Source organism: Papilio xuthus, unplaced genomic scaffold, assembly GCF_000836235.2.
Source record: "Papilio xuthus unplaced genomic scaffold, Pxut_1.1 DF827756.1, whole genome shotgun sequence".
Classification (NCBI taxonomy): domain Eukaryota; kingdom Metazoa; phylum Arthropoda; class Insecta; order Lepidoptera; family Papilionidae; genus Papilio; species Papilio xuthus.
In genome coordinates this window covers 3,316,590-3,338,183 of record NW_013530893.1, presented here as the reverse complement: position 1 = coordinate 3,338,183, position 21,594 = coordinate 3,316,590, and the positions used below count along the sequence as shown (strand labels likewise).

The window sequence follows — 21,594 nt, the reverse complement described above, 5'->3', positions numbered from 1 at the left end:
TTCACCCCCTGCTTACATATATCCTCTCTCACACAATCCATCCATACTTTCTTTGGTCTACCTCTACTATCCACTTTGTAGCCATCAACATTCAATCTCATTACTTTTCTGCATATATCATACCTTCACATAACACGCTAACCTCTTGATCCTCAAATCCTCGATCATTGGTGCTACTTTCAAACTTCCCATTTTACACACATACATAACTATATCCTTTTTTATCACACAACATATCGATCTAGCATATGCATTTCAGCTACATTCAATGTTCTTTCATCGGAAACCTTGACAACCCAACATTCAGATAACATACAATACGACAGGTCTTATCAAGGACTTGTAGATCTGTCCCTTAAGCTTCACTGCATTCTTAGATCACAAATCTTTAGTCATGACAAAAAATAATGATAATATGCTTTTGCACACATGTTTTGGATAGTGGAAACACAGACACAATTACTTTAACAAATTATTTCCCTTACTTAAGATGGTTATAGAGTATTATATATAAATTGCATTAATTAATTTTTTACATAGCCTTATAAAAGACTTGTGTTTTCCTTAATTATTATATCCATGGGTTCTTTTGTTTAATTTTTACATCTCTAAGCTTAATTTACATTATGTATTACTTATTTTTAATTACCAATCGAAAACAAATGATGATTTTGTTACATTTAATATTTATGTACATGATTTGAGCTTGTTATGAATAATTTTTATCTTTTAATATATTTTTTTCCAAATCAAATACTACTTTAAAATTACTTCTACTTATTTAAAAATATGCAATTTTTTTTTCATACTGTACCTTAAGTTATGCTTGTTTTTTTTATTTCTGCTGATGTTTTTTTCTAATAACACACTCAAAACCGGATTTTTCACTCAACACATAACTTAGCACCATAATATTTACTGTTACACTTAATTCACAAACTCCAGTCTATCGGTCTAATGGTCTATCCGAAGTACTTGGTCATGAACGCCATAACAGCGATTCCAGCGAGCAAAGCCGCTAGATGTTTAGCGGATTCTTTCTTGTCGTCTTCTCTGAGTAAGTCTGGGAGTACGGTGACCAGCGCAATGTGGAGGAAACCACCCGCCGTGAATGGTGCTATCCAAGATGTCTTCGCTTCTGTAAATTTTATACAATATTCAAATTTAATTTTCTAAGATTTAACCTAAGATATGGTTGATTTTTATTACTCTGGGTGTTGAAATACTAGCAATTTCGAATGACGTCACAATTTTAGCTATCTCAATTTCTACCTAAGAGTTTGAGAGGAATGGCAATATTGTCATAATACAGTTTACCACAATGGAGATACTCCGTTACTTACAAATTTATTTTTATTTTTAATGGAGATACATTGTTGGTAGTTTAGAAGTTTAGGGGAAAACAATAAGATCCTGCTAAGTTCAGAGAAGACTACATACCTATAGCATTTCTCGCTCCACTGAAGATTACAGCTGTCATGGCTCCGATCAGACCTGCTGATGCTGTGGCCTGGAAAATAAGTTATTTTTTATTACTAACTACATACATTTATGCACGAAATAGTACTTCTTCCAAAGTCTTTTGCAGTTTCATTTGATTCGTATTTTTAGACAGTTTTTAAAATGTGAGTGATTTATAAGTAATTTTTACCAGCTGTGCTTTGGCGGCCTCCCAGCGTGAGAAACCACTCTTCAATAATATAGCAAAGTCCCCCACCTCGTGCGGTATTTCGTGCACTGGAAGAAAAATAGATAATTGTTATGTAAATACCAGACGTTAAACTAATTTATACTGTTGCGTTTGTCAATAAATATTCTATTTGTGAACAAATAGACTTTATATTGCGAAATATAAAATAGTTCTAAGAAAAATGGTAGAAATTAAAATTAAAACTAGTTATTAGTTGTAGCCAGCGTCTCCGTCCGCGCGGAATTAGAAAATCAACTTAACATACACCTGTGCATATTATTTAGATCCATTGAGCCGTTCCGGATATATCTTCCAACAAACATCCATCCATCTAAAGTTTCGCATTTATAATATTATTTTAGTACGACATTTATCAGCACTGGGCCAGCATGGTTCGAGACTCTCAGGGGGATCTATAGAGTTGATGATAATGATGAAGATATTTACAAAATATAGATCAGTTGCACTCACCCAGTATAGCGAAGGTAGTCAACAATCCAACTCTAAAGCCGACTAAGAATGATCCTCCCACAGCCAGGCCGTGAGTGAAGTTGTCTATGGAGTTTGCCATTAGGTTGAGGTAACCAGCCACCTGGAATGATATGTACAGTAATTACACATAACTTTTAATATAAGAAGGTGGCAAACTGGTGAGCCGTCACACATCATTCGCAGATGATGTCTACCTCTAATCAACGGAGGACACACAGTAAGAGAATTTTTCCCCTTCCATAAAGAAATTGAATACATATCTTCTGCCAAATACACTTTCCCTTCCCATCCAAGAAAAGGGCAAAAAAAAAATTAAAAAAGTCTTGACATATAGATGGACAACAAAATGATCCTATAAGGGTTTCTTCTAAAAAGGACTAAAATAAGTCCTTCCGCACGCAGGCGTGCCTTCTGTGGAAACTAGGATTTTTTTTCCAATTTCTCCGCAGTTTTAGCAACAATACAGTCATCCAGACATGATGATATAGAGTTAGAAGATAATAGAAGAGAACTCACGTCTTTCTTCTCAGTCTTCTCCTTGCTGAGCTGGTGAGCTTTCTCTCTCGCCTCTCGCAGCAGACAGCGGCCCATCCAGCGGCTGCTGCCTTTGCATTTTACAGCACCGTTGGTGGCCACCGCACTGCAGCATCCACCTTCACCTGGTTACAACAACAAATATATTGTAACAATATATAACAATAATATTTCATTCCTCTCATTATGATTAAAACATATATGTACTGTATAAAATTTTAACCATGGTGACCTAAAAAATGAAGACATTTTCTTGGTTCAAAAATTTAATTTATTAAAATTTTTGGTCTTTTACTTATAAGTCAAATAGGTAACAAATATAGGAAGCCTGAAGAAAGAATCAATGGAATATATGACACGGAGAATGGGTAAGAAGGGAATGTATTCAAATATGACAGCTGATAGAAATGTATGGATGAGTAAAGTGGAGACCCTCCATAGGAAAAAAGGATATTGACGATAACATTTAAGAAGCAACAGTAAAGTAAAAAAAAATTAGTAGCCTGTGTGTTCTTTCAGACTATGTTCTAAAACCAGGCCTAACTTCATCGGGACATTCTGAAGATGCCTACTAACACACATGCCATCCATCCATACATGGAAATATTAGTAAGATGTATTCAACTAACCTTTAGTATTATTATTAAACACACATGTATCATACAACTGTTTAGCAGTCACAGTTCCATTCCCACAGAGTCCTCCATTCTCTTTCCCCCGGCTCTTCCTCTCCGCTACCAACAACTTCTCTATCTCTTCTATCTCTATCTGCTTGATTGGTCCGTTAGGTTTTTCTTCTTCTTCTTCATGAGCTTCTGCAGCAGCAAACAGTTTCTCCACCACAATGAATACCAGCATACCGAATAAACACCATAGTCCACATTTCATTGATACATGTTCACCTTCTGTAAAAAATAAAAATAAAACCATATAAAGACAATTCCAATGTTATGAAAATATTTTTTTTTGTTTAATTTTTTTTTTGGTAAATAATTCATGAAAAACAAGTTTTTTTTTAATGTGGATATACATTTCTTTATTTTGTAATTTGTGGTCTGTGGGACCAGGGCCTTATGATCCATCTCACAGGGTACCTATTTTGGACACCAGTCTAAGGCCCATAGGGGAAAAATGTATTTTTTTAATATATTTACTTTGATTTGAATTTTATTTAGAGAGTAGGGGTACGGAGAGGGGAGGGATTTTGTGCCTCCTTTACATTCTCCTCCAAGAAGTTGTGAATGCAAGATTGTACTTCCGATTATCATATTATTATGAATACTATTATATGTATACCAGAGTTCAAAAGGTTCCCATTATTTTTTCCTGTAACTAGAAATGTAATGTGATCATTAAAAGGGACTTCACATTTATATTATCTCAGCAAACTATGTCACATTCACAATCGAGTCACAAACAAACAAGTACATTTGATAACTACATATACAATAAATATTGATAAGGTCAATTGACTCAATGCAATTATTTTTAGAAGATTTATTACACAACATAATTGTATTAAACAGATTATTACTATATTACATCTACACAATAAAATTGGAGTGTTTGTATGTAATATCGAAAAATCACATATAATGGAAACAAGGTATTTGCTTTATTTATAACCCAATTTTAAAAAAAAAATTGTTTCAGAAATAGGTCAAATTGTTTCTAACATTGTAACACGAGAATTTTATATAAAGAGCTGTCGCCCGCGACTCCGTCTGTGCGGAATAAAAAAAATTAATTAGTAGCCTATCTGTTCTTCCAGACTATGTTCTACATCTATGCCAAATGTCATCAAGATCCGTTGAGCCGTTCCTAAGATCCATCCAGACAGCTTGTAAGAAACATCCGTCCATCCATTTACACATCCGCATTTATAATATTAATAATATCAGTAAGAAGTAATGTTCTTTGTGCATATTCTATTTTTAATTTTCCTTTTATTGTCGTATAAAAATGTCTAATGAATCATTACTTTTTATTATTTGATTTATTTATTATAAACACTCAATAAAAGATACGATGACACTATGAATTCCGGTAACACATTTCTTTGTTTACCCTCGCTTGTATAAGTATGACGTATTCGGAACACAAAACCTATACTACCACGAGGTGGCAATGATACTTCATTGAAATATCGACTTTATTGCGAATGTTATAAAGTTCATTTTGTAGAAGTTAGTGTCAGTAGGAACTCAATTTTATAGCAAAATTTCTTTATAGGATTTTACTCTTTATTTTATAGACAAAAAGAGTTAAATTCAAATGCATAATGTCGTAGTAATTATGATAAGCTTGCAACACAAAACCTATACATTGTTTGCATGTGTGTAATTCTAATAGGAAAGATCAATGTGTGCGTTGCACTTGACAATGGATTTTAGTATGGCGCATGAATTTCACATTAAATATTTTAATATGTAAAGCAAATATATGTTTATTCATTGTCGTTATGTATATCAGTTTATTTTTATTTTGCTACAGCTGTCGCCCACCACTCAGTCCGCGTGGAATTAAAAAAATATAGTTAGTGGTAGATGTATATTTTACATGTAAGATAATTCATCGAGATCCGTTCAGACGTTCTGTTGATATATTCAAACAAACATACATCCATCTGAACATTCGTATTTATAATATTAGTAAGAGTATAAAGTATACTGAATATATATTTTTTTCTAAATTCTTAAGTTTTAAAATAGTTTTGCTTGAAACCGAACAAATAATTCTAACAACGAGATTTAGCCGAATAAAAAACGGATCTTATCTGATATTATAAATTAATAAAAAACAGTATATTTTGTTCGTAACCGGTAGTGTTTCAATTCAGTAAACATTTTTTATTACCCTTATTATAATTAATTCCTAGTTGAGACTGCTCTTGATGAAATTATGTGTTTGTATATTAGGGAACATTCCCATACTACGTGACCTATTTTTTTTAGTTTTTTCTAAGTATTTTTAAGACTGCATGCATACTTAAATTACTAGTAAATAATGTATTATGAAAAAGAACAACAAACGACTACGTCACAAAAACCTGAGCCCCCCCCCCGCTTCTGTGGCTAACCGTAGTATTTGAAAGACTCCGCTAACCGCCCCCCCCCCCTAAACGGGTCGCGGAGTATGGGTACGTTCCCTTACATCTTCACAGCGAAACGTATAATTTTTGTGGGGAATAACGGTGGTTTTGATTATTTTTTTGTACCAATGCTTACTAGTATTTACTTATGAACATTGAATAATCGTTGGTTTCTGATGTCAAAATCTCCGTATAAAACGTATCACATTTTGGTATCAGAAATCCACGGTAAGTGTAAACACACAGTTGCCAATGTGTTTACACTGTGATGGGGAACATGAAGGTAATAATAGAATTACGTAATTGTTAATATTTTTTACACTTGTTCAAACACAACTTTATATTATAAAATTTTAATTATAATATTTTAACAATACATTTTTTTTAATTTAATAAATTATTTGGTTCACATACATATTTTTAAAAATTTAATATACTGAAAATTTGTTACCTCTCTAAAGTTATTTTTAATCACAAAAGATTTAAGCTATAGTGAGAAAACCCAAAATCAATATGTTTGAATTTATTCATAGATCTATTTTAGGGTCTACTTAAGTTCCAACTTAACGTCCCTGAGTGTGATAGTAAATTTTATAATTACCTTTAGTATTAGCCAGATCATGCTGCCAGGCTTCAGGTAACAAATGCAGGAAGACATCACCAAGCAGACCGCCTACAGCGAAGCTCAGCAATATCCTCAAGGTCGCAGCTCCAGCTGGAAATACAATACAAAGCATTGTTACTGTGAGTTGGAATGTTAAAGCAATTATGAAACACTAGCTGTCGCCTGCAACTCCGTCCGCGCGAAATTAAAAAAACATAAAAGAAGCCCACATCTGTGCTAAATTTCATCAACATCGGTTGTGCCTTTCCATCTTAATTTTCTTATTTATCATATTAGTACGAATAAAAGGAATTTCGAATCGAAACTCAAAGAGAATTCTTTAAAATAAAAAGAGATTAAAGTATGCCAAAATATCACAGCGTTTTTTTCCCGTTGGGCCGATCGGCGTACCAATCAATACGCCCAATGGGAATATTTTACCCATTGGGCCGAATAAACCGATTGATCGGAATGTTTCACGGTTAGAGTCTATAGAAACCCCAATGAAAAGAGTTACATCTCATGAGATATAACTCTTTTCATGACGGACCATGAAATCAGATTATCACGTTATAAACTAATATTTATGCTACTGAATTATCATGACTTACTAATATATATATAGATATAAATATTTATATTATTGTAATCGCTATTTGATAACGTGTATTGCTCTTATCAAACGATTTAACAAATTTTAATTGCTGTTATCTATATTTACAAGTTATATTGTGATTTAATCTTCAGTACCTGGATGACCGAGCCTTGCTCGGTATTTTTTTTTAAATTGTGTTTTTTGGAAATTATAATATTTAAGTACGAATTACTAATAAAATGATGAAATATGAATAATATTTTTCGATCTTACCGATAGAAAAAGTTAAGTTTATGTATAAGTTGATTATCGATAAAACACGAATTAAATGACATTTTCTAAAAATGATTCCTAGCTAGATCGATTTATCGCCCCCGAAACCCCCTATATACTAAATTTTATGAAAATCGTTGGAGCCGATTCCGAGATTCCAATTATATATAATATATATACAAGAATTGCTCATTTAAAGATATAAGATAATCTATTAAAGAAATATATTATTTGCTATCTTTGACTTTAGATTAATTCCTAGTTTACATTATGTCAGTAGCTGGCATATAAACACTAACTGGCGCCAATGAGCTAAAGAATTGCAAGCAAGGCCAAAGCATCTGTTCTACTGTACTGGCTTAATGTAAACTAGATATAACATATATATCCTTTAACTATATTTTGAAGTCTGTACTAAACTTCGAATAGATCATCTAAGTGCAACAATCAATCGATAAATGAGGAAGTTCCTTTGTGTTTTTTATGAGAAATAAGAAATATACTGACTCTTAAGTAACCTTTTAACTTTGTTTGTGCAGAAGATAAGAATTGTTCTTGTATCGTGTACTTTTAAGCTTTGTAATATATTTACAAAGCGAAAAATAATTTAAAATCACCTAACATTGTTTCCTGTCAAAGACTAACTCAAAAGAGATGTCATGGTGTCCAAGAAATGACTTAACCCTTTAACTGGTAGAAGCAATTTTGTGTCTCGGAAAAATAAAGACTCGTTTTTTAGTTTATTGTGGGTACTTTAATAACTTTTATTAAAGAAAAAAAACAATCATATTTAGTGGAAGAAAAAAACATGGTGACAGTATCAGCTCTGTTAAATACTGTTCATGGATTTTCCTCTTGTAATTGGTGAAAAAATTTAAAACATTTTTTCAGGTATTGGTCCAACAAAGTGGAAAAAATCATAAAAATATTGGTGGCACACATATCGCCACCACCAGTAAAAGGGTTAAAAGATGTAACTCTTTTCATAGGATAGGTCGGTATCTCGTCATTGCGGTATTCTGGTATTTTTACCAATTCCATAAACAATGTAGTATTGTCAAGTGGTATATGTTATACTATTATCGGTCATCTGTGTGTCAACGGCTGAATTATCTCCATCTCCGCGCTATCAGCGTGTGCAGCCTCTCACGTACAGATAAAACTCTCAGACCCGATAATACTATAGACCTTCAGTAATGTATTATAGAGGTCATAAGTTACGAAAATACAAATGCCTCGGGATACGGCAGACACGAGGGACTATCGCTCAGACATTTTTCAAATCAGGTATTGTTTTTTTTTCTTTTTATAATTTTACTGGTAACCCACAGCTGCTACATTCCTTTTTCAATTTGTTAACCGTCTTTATCCCCGCCATTTTATAATCTACCTGGACCACTTCGAGTGGGCTGTCAAACATTTGACATTGAGTATTCGTATTTAAAAAAAAATACCAGAACACTTTCTAAGTATTCTCTTAGTAAGCCTAGTATTCAAAAGATAATATCTTACTGTTGCCAGGCCCCATGGTGTTAGATTTTGTTTTTCGAATACCTGTCGAATTAGATAATTGGACCTCAATTTCAATGAAAGTAAATTGTTCCCACACTTTTTATAAGACATATTGACATCCCTTTCATCTTGTTTGACAAAAAAAGGGACTACCTACAATAGGTATCAATGCAAGTGTATCCGCAAGGAGACGTTCTCAGAAACATAAACTCGCATTTGAACCCATGTCCGAAACTTTTTTTTTAAATTGATCGTTATGCAAAAAAAACAAACGTAGAGTAGTCATGGCAATTCTAAAAAAAATAAAAAAGTATATAAGCTTTCAGAAACGTAATCTATTTGCATAGAGTTAAACTGACCATACCGCCTGTCAAAATTAAAAATATCCTTCTAGCGATCAAATAACTTAGCAATAATGTTAACTTTATAGCATTAGTGATTATAAAAGGCAATTTCACGGTTCGTTCGGCATAATGTTTCGCACAACTGTGGCTCTTGATAACACGTAGAGTAGGCGGAGAAAATATGGCAATCACGTCGCGGAGAACAGAAATTATACGATTCAATAAACAGCTTGTAAAGGAGAACATAAATACATGCATACACACCCTGTATATGTATATTTATGTTCTATTATGACGTAGCCGAAATGGCTTCACTGATTTTGAAGTTTTCATTCAATTCCTGGTCTTGTCAGAGATATAGGGTGTATCTATCGGACATCGCTTAGTTTTTTAATAAGTTCTAAGCATTAAGTTTACAATTAATACGGCCTACACAGAAGTAAGAGCGTCAGTGACGCAATTGTTAAATGCTTGACCAAAGACTAAACGTTCAAGTTCAGTCCTCGCCTTATACCAATGTGTTCGACGTTCTTACCGTGAAGATCATCGAACCTTCACTGGACCAATGTTGAATATGGCCCAGTCACCCCTTATTTGGGTAGGCTCTGAGCTCCTTGGTTGGGATATGAGCTGACGACAGAGAAGCAGGGACTATCCACAATATTACAACACAAAAAAAATTATGACGAAATTATCCAAATCATTAGAGAGGCCATAGTAACAGAACTGACGAAATGATGGTTTGCGAGTTTAGTTTGAACAATATTTTAAGATCATTTCTCAGCAATTGATCTGCAATACAAAGCAAGATAAGTAATATCGTAGTTTTTTTTTCTTATCGCTATAGAAATCGGCACTGTTCGAACTTGTTTGGGCAATATCTTAAATTTCGTAATTTGACGCAATCGTAAGATTTTCAAGTGCTCTCCGTACATTAGCAAGCTCTGACAAACAGCATTGCAACAAGATAATCAAAAAGAAATTAAAAAACAAATGACACTAATGTAAACCATTAAATTATTCAACACTAGCTGACACCCGCAAATCCGTCCGCGAGGAATTTAAAAAAAAATCTTATGAAGTAGCTTGTGTCCTTTCGGACTATGTTGTACATGTGTGCCAGTTCATCAAAATCTGTTATGAAGTTCAGGAGATATCTTCAAACAAACATCCATCCATCTAAACTTGCACATTTATAGTATTAGTAAGAAGTAAGATAAGATATAGTTTTAACAAGATTAACATATTTTTATCTTTATTTTTTCAAAGAGAAAAGAAAAGGTAATGAAATGTTTTACTTATTTATAGTAAGTCAGCATCAAAGCTAACTCATTTGAACAAAAGATTATTTTTTTCTGATTAATCAGTTGTAACTTTAATGCATGTAGTTTTATTATTAAAAACAATGCACTAATAATTCTGACAAAAGAATATGTCAAGATAACAGTAGATATTTGCCTGTTCACAGTAATATGATACTAGCGATCCAACCCTACTTTGTTCGGGTGGCAAAGTATACATCCGATCTCTTTTCTTTTGTAACACTACACTTTCTGTTGATGCCACATTTATTATATTTAATAAGTTGTTAAATCATAGCAAGCGCTGATTTAAAAATTATTGATCTTTTATATCAATCTATGTTTCCACTTTTAATGCACTTGTACAAAAACATATTGTTATCTCAGTTTCTAAGAGGATGAGAGGGATAATATTAACTTATATTAAGTACTGGACAGTTATTAAAAAGTGAACTTTTCTATACATCTTACTGATATTTTAAATGTGAATATTTACATGAATGGATGAAATTATTTATATATAATTATCATATCACCACTTTTTAATTAAAAAACAAAATTGGAATTCTTAATGATCAGACTATCATCATGTCTCAGTACAAAACAATAAGCTATAATGAAGGAAGCATACAATTCCCATGCTAATTTCATAGTTTACATAACATTTTGTATAGTACCAAAATGTTTTGTTCAAAGTATACATCCTGTCTTCATGTTTTGATTGGTTAAGGGATATGCTACATTAGTTGCAGTAACATGTAGAAAAAAAATATGATACCTTAATCCCCAAAATCAGTCTATAAGAAACCATAATTTCTATGGAGTCATCTAAGATCACAGTGGAGAAATAGACTACATTCAGATGGTCACATTTCTCTATTGGATTTAACAGACAACCCAATTAAATTGTTTGTGCCTTTCTAATAGTTTGCCAATTGCATACTTGTGAGTCGAATATTACAATCTGAATAAACGCAAAAATAAAATAAGTAAATAAACAGAGGACCAGATTTTCTTCACTTTCAAAAAATAACTTTACCAATGACGATAAAATAGATGCTACATTTTACTTATTTACATACTTATTTGCGCCCAAAAGTAATTATATTTTTAAAACTTCGCAGTAAATGACATTGTATTTAAAACAAAGAACCGGCGCCAATCCAAGTGACGATTCAAAGTTATAAATAATACGCATTTCGTAAATATTAATGTACTCACCTCCGTCTTTAAAAGTCGCAGTTTCATCGATAGGAATGATCAGCAAAGGCAGAATACCACTTAAACCGACAAGTATCGATGCAAGAGCTGCAAATAGCCACGGGTGTTCGTCCAATTCCTCCACAAAATTCCAAATATATTCCGGAACATAACCCGCCATAACTGAGCTATCCATAATTATAAGATTCAAAGCACGTGTATCAAATTAAAATAAATTAAAACACGAGCTTTCTTGATCCGTAGCGTATTAGTTATGATATTCTCTCATATTTTTCCGAGATAAAATTATTCTCTCCAGACGAACTAATCTGCACTGAGATTGAGAACGCCCGATCGTGTTCTTATCTTCACAGATTAGTGATAAAATATCACACTTCAACCCCACCGGTTTAAAAAAACGCACAATATTCCGTTATAATAACATCATTTTATAATTAGGAACAAAACAAACAATATTCCGCGGAATCGTTAAGAAAACCTACACCCGCTGCGTTACTGGCTGGAATAAATATTAGATGCAGTGCAGAATTTGTTCGAAATTAATAAACAATTGAATGAGTCAATTGAACGATATTGAATGCCTTTGTTTTGAACGAATAAATTAAATGAATGAGCGCGGACGAAATTGACATTTAAAAATGTTGCCAATACCTCAAGTTGACAAGTTATAAAATATTTTGAAATTTTCAATGTTTATAAAATTAACGAAGAATTTTTTACAGTTTTGGACGCGAATGAGATTAAGAAGGTATGAGAAAGCTCCCATTTTGTTGTTTTTTTTAAATATTTCTTGGCATTTCACAATAGCGCCATCTATAATACAGTTTGCATACTAAGATAGTATTGTCATGCGTTGTTCAACATGTTTCAAGAAAAATACGCTGGAGGTGACTGTATCAAAATATTTTCTTGGAAAATTATATTCTATTTGGATTTATTTCAAACTTTTATTATACTAAATATACAAATTTTATATACCTGAACCACATATCGTATATTATAGGTTCGATATCTTTATACACATCTTTTTTCGGAGACATATTCAGCCTTTATTTACCATACCATTTCGATGAGACAAAACGGATGCTTAAATCCGAAACCAATATATCGTATTTAGAGAATAATTAATTTCCCATTACATGTCTGCCGCGTGAGACAGACACGGTTCGATGCCAGATAGACGGGTTAATACGTCCGTCCGTCAGTCACTGTGACATGATTGCATTACAAGTCTTCTTGGCAGCCAAACTGTATTTCAGCCCAGTTGGAGCGAAATGCCGCACTTATTTCGTCTTGCCAATTTAAATATTCGAACCTGTAGATACGTTTCTTCGACATAACTTTACAACAAACACGACCGCAAGCAACATCGGTCGTTGCGTACAAAAAAAAATAAACGGATGAAAATCGAAGTGTTAACTTTTCGCGCTTAAATTATTGGATGAACGCTTTTTGAATTTGAACGTTTTCTTTTTTTTTAATTAGCCAGTGGTGTCAGTGTTGTTAGTGTGAAGTTATTTTTTTTGGAAACATGGATTCGTGGGGAATCCTGAACGTGGATACTGCGGCCATCGCTATCTCAAGGGAGGATGACGTGCAGACTAGTTTTCGACGTAAACATCTAATAGTAAGTTTTGTCAACTAATAATTAATTTGAAAAAGTAAAGTTTGTAGTGCGACTTATATTATTATTTCGAATTTTATATTTAAACAAATCATACTTCTTGTATAATTTGCCGCACCTCATTAGTTAAGTTATGAGTATAACCTTCGAATTTCTCTTCAAGTTCAAACATAACAATAAAAATTCCATATTGATTTTGATATTGAGAAGTACATCGGTAGGGTTAGACCTTGGAAGAAATGAATGATTCGCGTGATACATTTTATGCCATAATAGGACTAGACATAGACCTAGGACATAGAATGGGATAGCAACAATAAGATGATCGTAATTAATTTCACTATCCATCTTTAAAGAACATTTAAGGCCGGCAAAGCATACTCAGCTCCCCTGGCTTTGGGTATCACTAAGCGATTTACTGTTTGTTTGAACCTTATCCACTTAAAAAAAAACAATTGAAACATAAGCTACGATTTCATTCAACCTTATCTACTCGATTTCTGAATTCAAAATCTCAGTTTAAATCATATCGTCATCCTTGTCATTATATTTGACAAAACAGACAAAACAATATGTTTAACAGGGATTTAGGTGTCGATTAATCCGCCATATTGTTTATCAGACAAAACATTTCGATGTTGAAATATGCCAAAAGCTATTTCAAAATAAATTAAGAACAAATGGCCTCAATCAACGTGAAATCTTGCGTTCGTTTTAATGAGAACGAAGACGTTCGAAAAATAATAATTTTTGTCCGACATGTTCGAAACACTTTGTAACCGTAGAATTCCACTATAGTGACACTATTTTCATTACATACTAGCTGTCGCCCGCGACTCCATCAGCATAGAATAAAAAGGAACTTGTTTAATAACGTAATCTATGTAGTCGTTCTTAAGATACATTCTAACAAACATTCATCCAAACATTGGCATTTATAATATTAGTAAGATTGTCATCCCTTTTACTTTCGTTGACAGAGATTAAATGTGTATTTAATAAAAGTGCCACATCAGTGGAAACCTACTGCAAGATCTATGTACAGTCTCTTGGCAAGCGGGAGGTATTTCCTGGATGTATGAGTCACCTTAGCTGTAGATTATTAGCATTTTTGTGTGGCTGGCTGCGAATTTTAATTACAAAATAGTTAATTATAGCGCCCGTCCAAATTCTCCGTCATCAAAATTGCTTCACCATGGATTTTATCACGAAAAATAATAAAAAAATTATAAATGTCCGAAATGAATTCTTCGTAAGATAAAAAACTAACACATTAATGTAACCAGTCATTAATAAAAACCCAAGAAATCTGACTGAATATATCCTTACACTATTTCGATTAAAATTGATAAATTTATTTAGGCTAAAAGATATATATACTAGAAAATTAAACTCATACTTGTATTTGCTGCTTTTGATATATGATTTGGCTTATGGCCGTGAATTGTGTTATCTTTGACATAGTTGTTATTCGGCTTTTAGCATTAGTAAAATTAAAAAAGTAAACATATAGTTTACTTAGCGATGGTCTCACTTGATCAACATTTAACTGACAGCCAAATTAATTGTCTAGCAAATGCAGCCAAATAACATGACGTGATGATGGATAGAGACGGGCATGACATTTCAATTGCATTGCACTGTGTTGTAGTGACGGACTGCATTTTATTTTACTAATATCTGTCGTCCGTGCCTCCGTCCGTGCGGAACTAAATACTGAATTAGTAGCCTACATGTTCTTCCAGACTATGGTCTACATCTCTACAAAATATCAGTGAGATCTGTTGAGCCGTTCCGGAGATACCTTCAAATAAACATCCATCTATCCATCCATCCATCTAAACAATTGCATTCATAATATTAGTAAGACACGAATCACTTTTACCATTTTGACAAAGTCCTAAATTTTTTATTAAGTAGTAGAAAGTAGAGGAATGAGAAACAAAGTGAATGATTATTAACAAAATAAATATATACTCTAGTTCATATTTAATACCTATCTTATATAAGTATCAGAAATGCGAGCTTAAAATGAAACAGAAAAGATAATTTCTTTTTCTTTTTACACGGAACCAATTTTATTTTGTTCTAGCACGCCATCTATTGATGAATAGATTAATTGTTAACAATTTCTAAAAGATTAACAAAAACTAGTTGATGTTGATAAATAGAATTGCCTCGAAAATTAAGCCCGTAAAACAACAAGAATTATATAAAACATAAAATTATAATGCATAAAATATCATTTTTTCTTGGCTATTTTATTACACCCTTTTATATCAAAATTGCGCTCGCTTCGGTCCGGCTTCGCTTTCACAACATTTTGGTATAAAGCTCTCAATCGAAAAATGTTACTTGTGCCAGTATTGAGGCAAATATTAGGATATTTTAGATATACTAAGACGTCAGAGTTGCATTCCAAATCTTATAATTCACTCAATCTTGGCAAATATATACGTATAGCGTGGGACCTTAACCTAAATTATTAATATCGTATTTATATGTCAGTGCATCAGAGGAAAATTACACAAATTCTTCGGTGTATCTCACTGATCTTTGTCTACGAAATTATCCAAAGATATTATTCAATACAATCTGACATTTAATTTTCCCGCTTATTTTGAACCATAGAGTATAATAATGTGCAAAAAATTGTATTTTTAAAAAAGAAATAATAACCACTTATTCCTTATTTAAATTAATATCTTAAACATCGATTGATTAATAATGTCTTGTTTATTACAAAAGATTTGTTAACCTAACTTTCTAACCTATCATATCTAACAAACATTAACCCCCGTTTCGACACCCAGGCGTTTCCAAATTTAACCACAGCGTACCTTTTTATAGAACGCATTTGAGTTTGTCCGTGTATCGTGTATTTGTATTAAAATTGTGTGTTTTATTGATTTTAACGTGTGCTGTGAGGAACTAAATGGATATATCTACAGATGTTTGGGGCCAGTTGGCTCTGGAAGCCAGTCAGGTTTATCTGACAGAAGGTGGAGTCAGGAGTCCTTTCGCTGGCACGGTAATCTTACTATTATGATGATGGATGGCATTTTCGTAAAAGCTTTCGTTATTATATTTTGAAATCAAAGATTATATCTATGTGTACGCTCGTATATATAAGTAAAATTAGACAGATATAAAAGAATACTAAATATTAGGTACTTATAGTAGGGTGCCGAAATACACTATTAAATATAAAACAACCAGATATTAAGGAAACTGCTTTGTTATGTAATTTGTGCGGTTTCAAGATTTATGACTTTTGTATTTATTTAATAAGATCAAGGTGGAAATAAAAATGAAATTTGTAAATACAAATTATCTAACCAAAGTATAGTGATGTGTTATACGTCAAAATGGAATTTCTTCTTTTCAGACCATAGAGAAACTTCCCGATAAAGTGCTGTTAAATATTTTCTCTTACTTGAGCCACCGTGAGATATGTCGGATGGCAACAGTCTGCAAGCGATGGCGCATGGTGGCGTATGACACACGTTTATGGACCCACGTTAGTCTTCGCCCCGAAATATCCGGCCTGCACGTCGGTGAGTGATAAAGAATTTTTGTCATAAAGTTACCGGTTCATTTTGACAGCTGTCAGTTTTGTGACGAAGTGCGTTCGATATCATATTCTAAAGAAGCGGAATTTACGATTGTCATGCAAAATTAAAAAAAAAAAACATTAAATTGACTACGTTAGTAATTTTAAACTTTGTAAATAAACGTGGTGGAAATAATTTTTGTTTCAGGTTCACTGGAATCCCTTTTGGCATTAATATCTATAAGATTCGGCCCTTCACTACGTTATATTGAATTGCCGATCGAATTAATTACACATACAGTGCTGCACGAATTAGCTGCTAAATGTCCTAATCTAACACATATGCTATTGGATTTTAGTACAGGTAATTTAGCGTACATTAATATATTTTCATTGCATTGTATTTAAATAAAACATCTATGAAACTAATGTAAAATATTGTGTGCCTATGAAAATAAAATAGCAATATGTTTCAGCCATGCAATTGCACGACTTCTCCGAGATGCAGGCGTTCCCCACCAAGCTACGATATCTTTGCATTTGTCTATCTGAAGTTATATTTATGGAGGGTTTCATGAGAAAAATTTACAACTTTATTAACGGACTGGAGATATTGCATTTAATAGGTACGTTTCGTTTATTTAGTTAAAAAAAATTCGAATGCTTTTGAAAATTCTTGCAACACGTTGTTTTTACTCTTGAAGTGCCAAGAAGGATAGATGTATTTTAGTGAGTATTTATGGAATAATGATTGCAATAAAAACTTAAAGCAAAATAGAAAAAATAAGATTTGGAGGTGCTGGGATTTGAACCCAGGACTTTCAGCATGCGAAGCAGACACTCTACCACTGAGTTACACCCCCGACATGTGGAGCGGTGAAATACACGATTATAAAATAAAACCAAACTATAATATTGAATTTCACTAAATCAGTGATTTAAGACAATTTTAAAAATCTACTTTAACCTCTATTATATTTAAAGCTTTTATTTCTCACTAGCTTTTGCCACGATTCCGTTCGTGCGGAATTAAAAAGAAACCTGTTATGTAGCCTATATGTTCCTGCATTGTTCTACATCTATACCAAATGTCATCCAGATTTATGCTGCCGTTCCTGAGATGCCTTCTAACAAACATTCATACATCTAAACTTTCGCATTTATAAATTGAGCAAAACCGTAAGAATATCTTACGTAATATTTATATATATCAATTGTTAAGGTTCCGTACCTCATAGAAAAAAAAACGAAACTTTTATCACTTCGTTGTCCGTCTGTCTGTCTGTCAAGACCCTTTTTTTTACAGGAACATATGAGAAAGTGGAAGAAGAAGAGGAAGAGATATACGAAGTTATTAACGTTCACAAGTTGAAGTCAGCGACACCCAATCTTAGGGTCATCAACCTTTATGGAATTAATTTCGTTGATGACTCACATATAGATGCGTTCAGTTCAAACTGCATACAGGTATTTTAATATTACAATACTAGCTGTCGCCCGCGACTCCGTACGCGCGGAATGAAAAACACTTAATACCAAACTTCAGTAAGATCCATACAGCCATTCTGGAGATACCTTCAAAAAACATCGATCCATCTAAAAATTCGCATTTATTAATATAAAATTAAGAAATAAGATTTAGAAACGCAACGATAAGAGATTTCTAATGATTTACACATTATTTTGTCAGTCTTTTGACATATGGTTAAATCTGGTGTGTAGAAAATAATTCGAAGAAAAAACCCTCTTGTTGAGAGATTTTTGACGAAATTTTACATCATACTAACATTATAAATGTGAAAGTTTAGATGGATGGATGAATGATATTACGTATCTAAAACACGGCTTAAGGGATCTTGCTGAAATTTTGTGTAGATGTAGCACATAGTCTTGAAGAAAACAGGCTACTTATTAAGTTTTTTAATACCGCGCGGACAGAGTCGTGGGCGACAGCTAGTCCTATTATAATGTATATATGTATTGTTAAAATCCAAACTTGGCATGTTTATTCAAAAAAATATCTTTATGTAGAAAGTTGTAAGGTGTTTTTTATGTTTAGTTGGAGTGCCTTGCGGTGAACTACTGCAACAAGGTGACTGGGTCCACTATGAAGACGCTATTCCAGCGCTCGCGTCGACTGACGTGTCTACTGATGAACGGATGTAGTTAGTACATCTCTTTTAAATTTTATGATAATTTAAAAACTTTAATGTCAAATTCCATAAATGGCGGCCATTATTTTTTTTTTTGGATATTTTGTGGAAATTGCGTCATAAAATGAAGTGATAATTTACAATATAAATAGCTATTGTGAGAAAAAGTGTTGTGCTGGTAATTCTCTGGCACTCTTTTGTTTTAAGTAAAAATATGCATTTTGTCTATGGTTAAATTATTACAAACTAGCTGTCGCCCGCGACTCCCTCCGCACGGAATTTAAAACAAACAAGATTATGTTCTAAACATTTATCGAAATCCGTTCAGCCGTTTTAAGATATCTTCAAACATCCATCTAAACATTCGCATTTATAATATTAGTAAGAAGTAAGATTACGATCTGCATCCTACTTTCTAGAATGACATAGATTAAGTTAAGCAAAATAATAAAATTGTCTGCCATTGCCCAGGTCTACAATCAGAGTACGTGATGCAAGTGGAATGGGAGAAGTCATCTATACAAGAGCTGGATGTAACCGCAACAGACTTGTCTACGGAATGCCTCATAGATATGCTGACACGTATCCCTGGGCTACGGTTCCTTAGCGCGGGACAGATTAATGGGTTCAATGATTCCGTGCTTAAAGCCTGGATGGAAGCGGGTACTGCCAGGTATGCAATAAAATACATACAGTATGATTTTTTTTGTGTTAACTTTTTATTTAATAAGTGAGTATATTCAATCATATTCCAGAAGACAATCTGTTATGTTACATTGCTTAAATGGAGAGAAAGAGAGAGTTTTATAGTAACAAAGCTTTCGTCTTCATCTTTTTATTATTCAACCTGTATAGCCTATGTCACCCGGGGATAGTGTAGCTTCCTAACAGTAGAATAATTTTTATAATTGCTTCAGTAATTTTGGAGCCTATTCAATGCAAATAATCAAATCCTCCGTCTTTATAATATTAGTTTAGCTATGATTTAAAATACAGCATTTTAATTTGGTAGTAATTTTTGCAAATTTAAATTTGTTGTCGAACAAGAAAATTAATGTTGTTACATCTACTAATATACGTATTTCTTAATGTAAAGTCTTTTTTTCAAGAATAAACACGTATCAAGATAATTATTCATACGTTACCAGGAATCTAGTAGCCCTGGACGTGGATTCATCAGACAACTTGACAGACGAGGCGCTGCACCGCTTCCTGTCACGCCACGGCAGCCAGCTGTGGGGTCTGGTGCTGAGCGGCATGCCTCACATCACCGACCAGCTCTGGCAGAGTGTGCTACAGCTGCTCACCAACGCGAAGTATGTATTAGCCTAAGGCGGTGCGAGAAAAGAGAAGACAGAGATCACTATGAATGCCACGAAAGAGCGCGAGTGACTGTCTTGCGTCGTCTTTTGTTTGGTGATGCCGAAAATGGTAAAATATCGTTCACATATGATAAAAGATGAATGAACATTGGTAGAGCACGCTTTAACATCTTCGCACGAATTGTCGACCATAAGTAGTCAAACTGAGTCCTTCTTCCACCAATCCTTTAATTTAGTTTGTTATTTTTACAGAATTCTTATAATGGGAACCCAAGAGAGACTTGGTGTTAATATCCATGTTGATCAGGTAAGAATATCTTACTACTTATCTCATGTGATTAACAAAAGGTCTAATGACATTATGGCTATAGTTGACTCTAAAATTTACTTTCATTAAGATACGAACAAAGATCGCCATAATAGACCTTTTTCATTATTAAGAGTATGGAATAATCTAGAATGTTTTTCCAACAGTTAATGGATGGCATCGCAAATAGCTGTCCTAACTTGGAACGCTTGGAGCTGCGCTGGGACCCTGAGAACTTGCGTTTCAGTGACAAGAGTCAAAAGGCCATTGATATCTTGCGAGTCAAATGTCTCAAACTAAAATGCCTTGTCTTAAGGTAAAGACGAGTCACTTAATTACCACTAGGACTTTTTGAAATGAGATTCGTACGTCCGTAGTAGTCTGAGGGTCTATCACCAATATTTCGACAAAGTATTCGTAACGACATGGACAAGAATTATATGAGATTTGTTGGTGTACTTTACGCCCGGTAGGGGCAGTTAACAAATTCTAACCTTCCCACGAATATTCATGCTAGACATCCTGATTGTTGCATATTCTAAGCGCCTGTCCACTTAGTGACTTCGTGCGACTGCTCATGGTGGTCGTAAGTCATTTTCACTGATGTTACCGCGAATGCTATACAAAATTACGTGCAGCCTGTGGCTTAGTGGAAACAGGCAGTTAAAAGTTATTCAATAAGACGCTTTTATGTTTACCTCCTTTTGAGACTTTGTATGGTAAAGCTTCATCAGCACAAAGTTTTCCTGTTAGAAAATATAATTAAAGAATTGTAAGGGAAGAATAAAGCGTCGGTGACTCAGTGGCTAAGCACTTGACTTGCAATCTGCAATTCCTGGGTTCGAATCCCGCAATGTACAGTCAGCGTCATATAGATCGTCACAGACAAGATATGCAAATATATAGGTACACCAAAAGTATTCAATTATATCGGTACAACAAAAGTCCTCAAAATAATAGATACATTCACCCTGCTCA

General features: G+C 33.4%; 2 protein-coding genes and 1 non-coding gene across 4 annotated transcripts in view; 1 reads left to right on the top strand and 2 right to left on the bottom strand.

The window, feature by feature from the left end:
* Window positions 1-838: 838 nt before the first annotated feature.
* Window positions 839-12,191, bottom strand: Zip99C (Zinc transporter Zip99C). The gene is made up of 8 exons (XM_013310303.1): window positions 11,658-12,191; window positions 6,409-6,522; window positions 3,346-3,621; window positions 2,699-2,841; window positions 2,162-2,282; window positions 1,652-1,737; window positions 1,441-1,510; window positions 839-1,138 (listed from the first exon to the last, which is right to left on the bottom strand). Exons 1-8 carry the CDS (start codon window positions 11,830-11,832, stop codon window positions 963-965), a joined length of 1,161 nt encoding a protein of 386 aa, XP_013165757.1. The 5' UTR covers window positions 11,833-12,191; the 3' UTR covers window positions 839-962.
* Window positions 12,192-12,933: 742 nt separating this feature from the next.
* FipoQ (F-box/LRR-repeat protein FipoQ) overlaps window positions 12,934-21,594 on the top strand; it is a 9,696-nt gene continuing 1,035 nt past the window's right edge. Inside the window, exons 1-10 of one of the 2 annotated variants that reach the window (XM_013310168.1) lie at window positions 12,934-13,284; window positions 16,670-16,838; window positions 17,043-17,198; window positions 17,311-17,460; window positions 18,141-18,301; window positions 18,894-18,999; window positions 19,459-19,660; window positions 20,136-20,303; window positions 20,562-20,616; window positions 20,784-20,932. In XM_013310168.1, coding sequence (XP_013165622.1) covers window positions 13,189-13,284; window positions 16,670-16,838; window positions 17,043-17,198; window positions 17,311-17,460; window positions 18,141-18,301; window positions 18,894-18,999; window positions 19,459-19,660; window positions 20,136-20,303; window positions 20,562-20,616; window positions 20,784-20,932 — 1,412 coding nt within the window. In that variant the 5' untranslated portion in view covers window positions 12,934-13,188. Of the gene's footprint in view, window positions 13,285-16,086; window positions 16,313-16,669; window positions 16,839-17,042; window positions 17,199-17,310; window positions 17,461-18,140; window positions 18,302-18,893; window positions 19,000-19,458; window positions 19,661-20,135; window positions 20,304-20,561; window positions 20,617-20,783; window positions 20,933-21,594 lie in introns of those variants that run through there. The other variant, XM_013310167.1, reaches the window with a different exon arrangement.
* On the bottom strand, window positions 17,626-17,697 carry TRNAA-CGC (transfer RNA alanine (anticodon CGC)). Its single transcript has one exon. It is a non-coding gene; the product is annotated as a tRNA-Ala (tRNA).

Bases quoted from the DNA above. Each gene is read 5' to 3' on its own strand.
- Zip99C (XM_013310303.1), bottom strand. From the start codon at position 11,832: ATGGATAGCTCAGTTATGGCGGGTTATGTTCCGGAATATATTTGGAAT. The intron at 2,842-3,345 runs GTTAGTTGAATA...TGTTGTAACCAG, and splicing joins GTTTAATAATAATACTAAAG to GTGAAGGTGGATGCTGCAGT. The intron at 1,738-2,161 runs GTGAGTGCAACT...TTTTTCTTCCAG, and splicing joins GACTACCTTCGCTATACTGG to TGCACGAAATACCGCACGAG.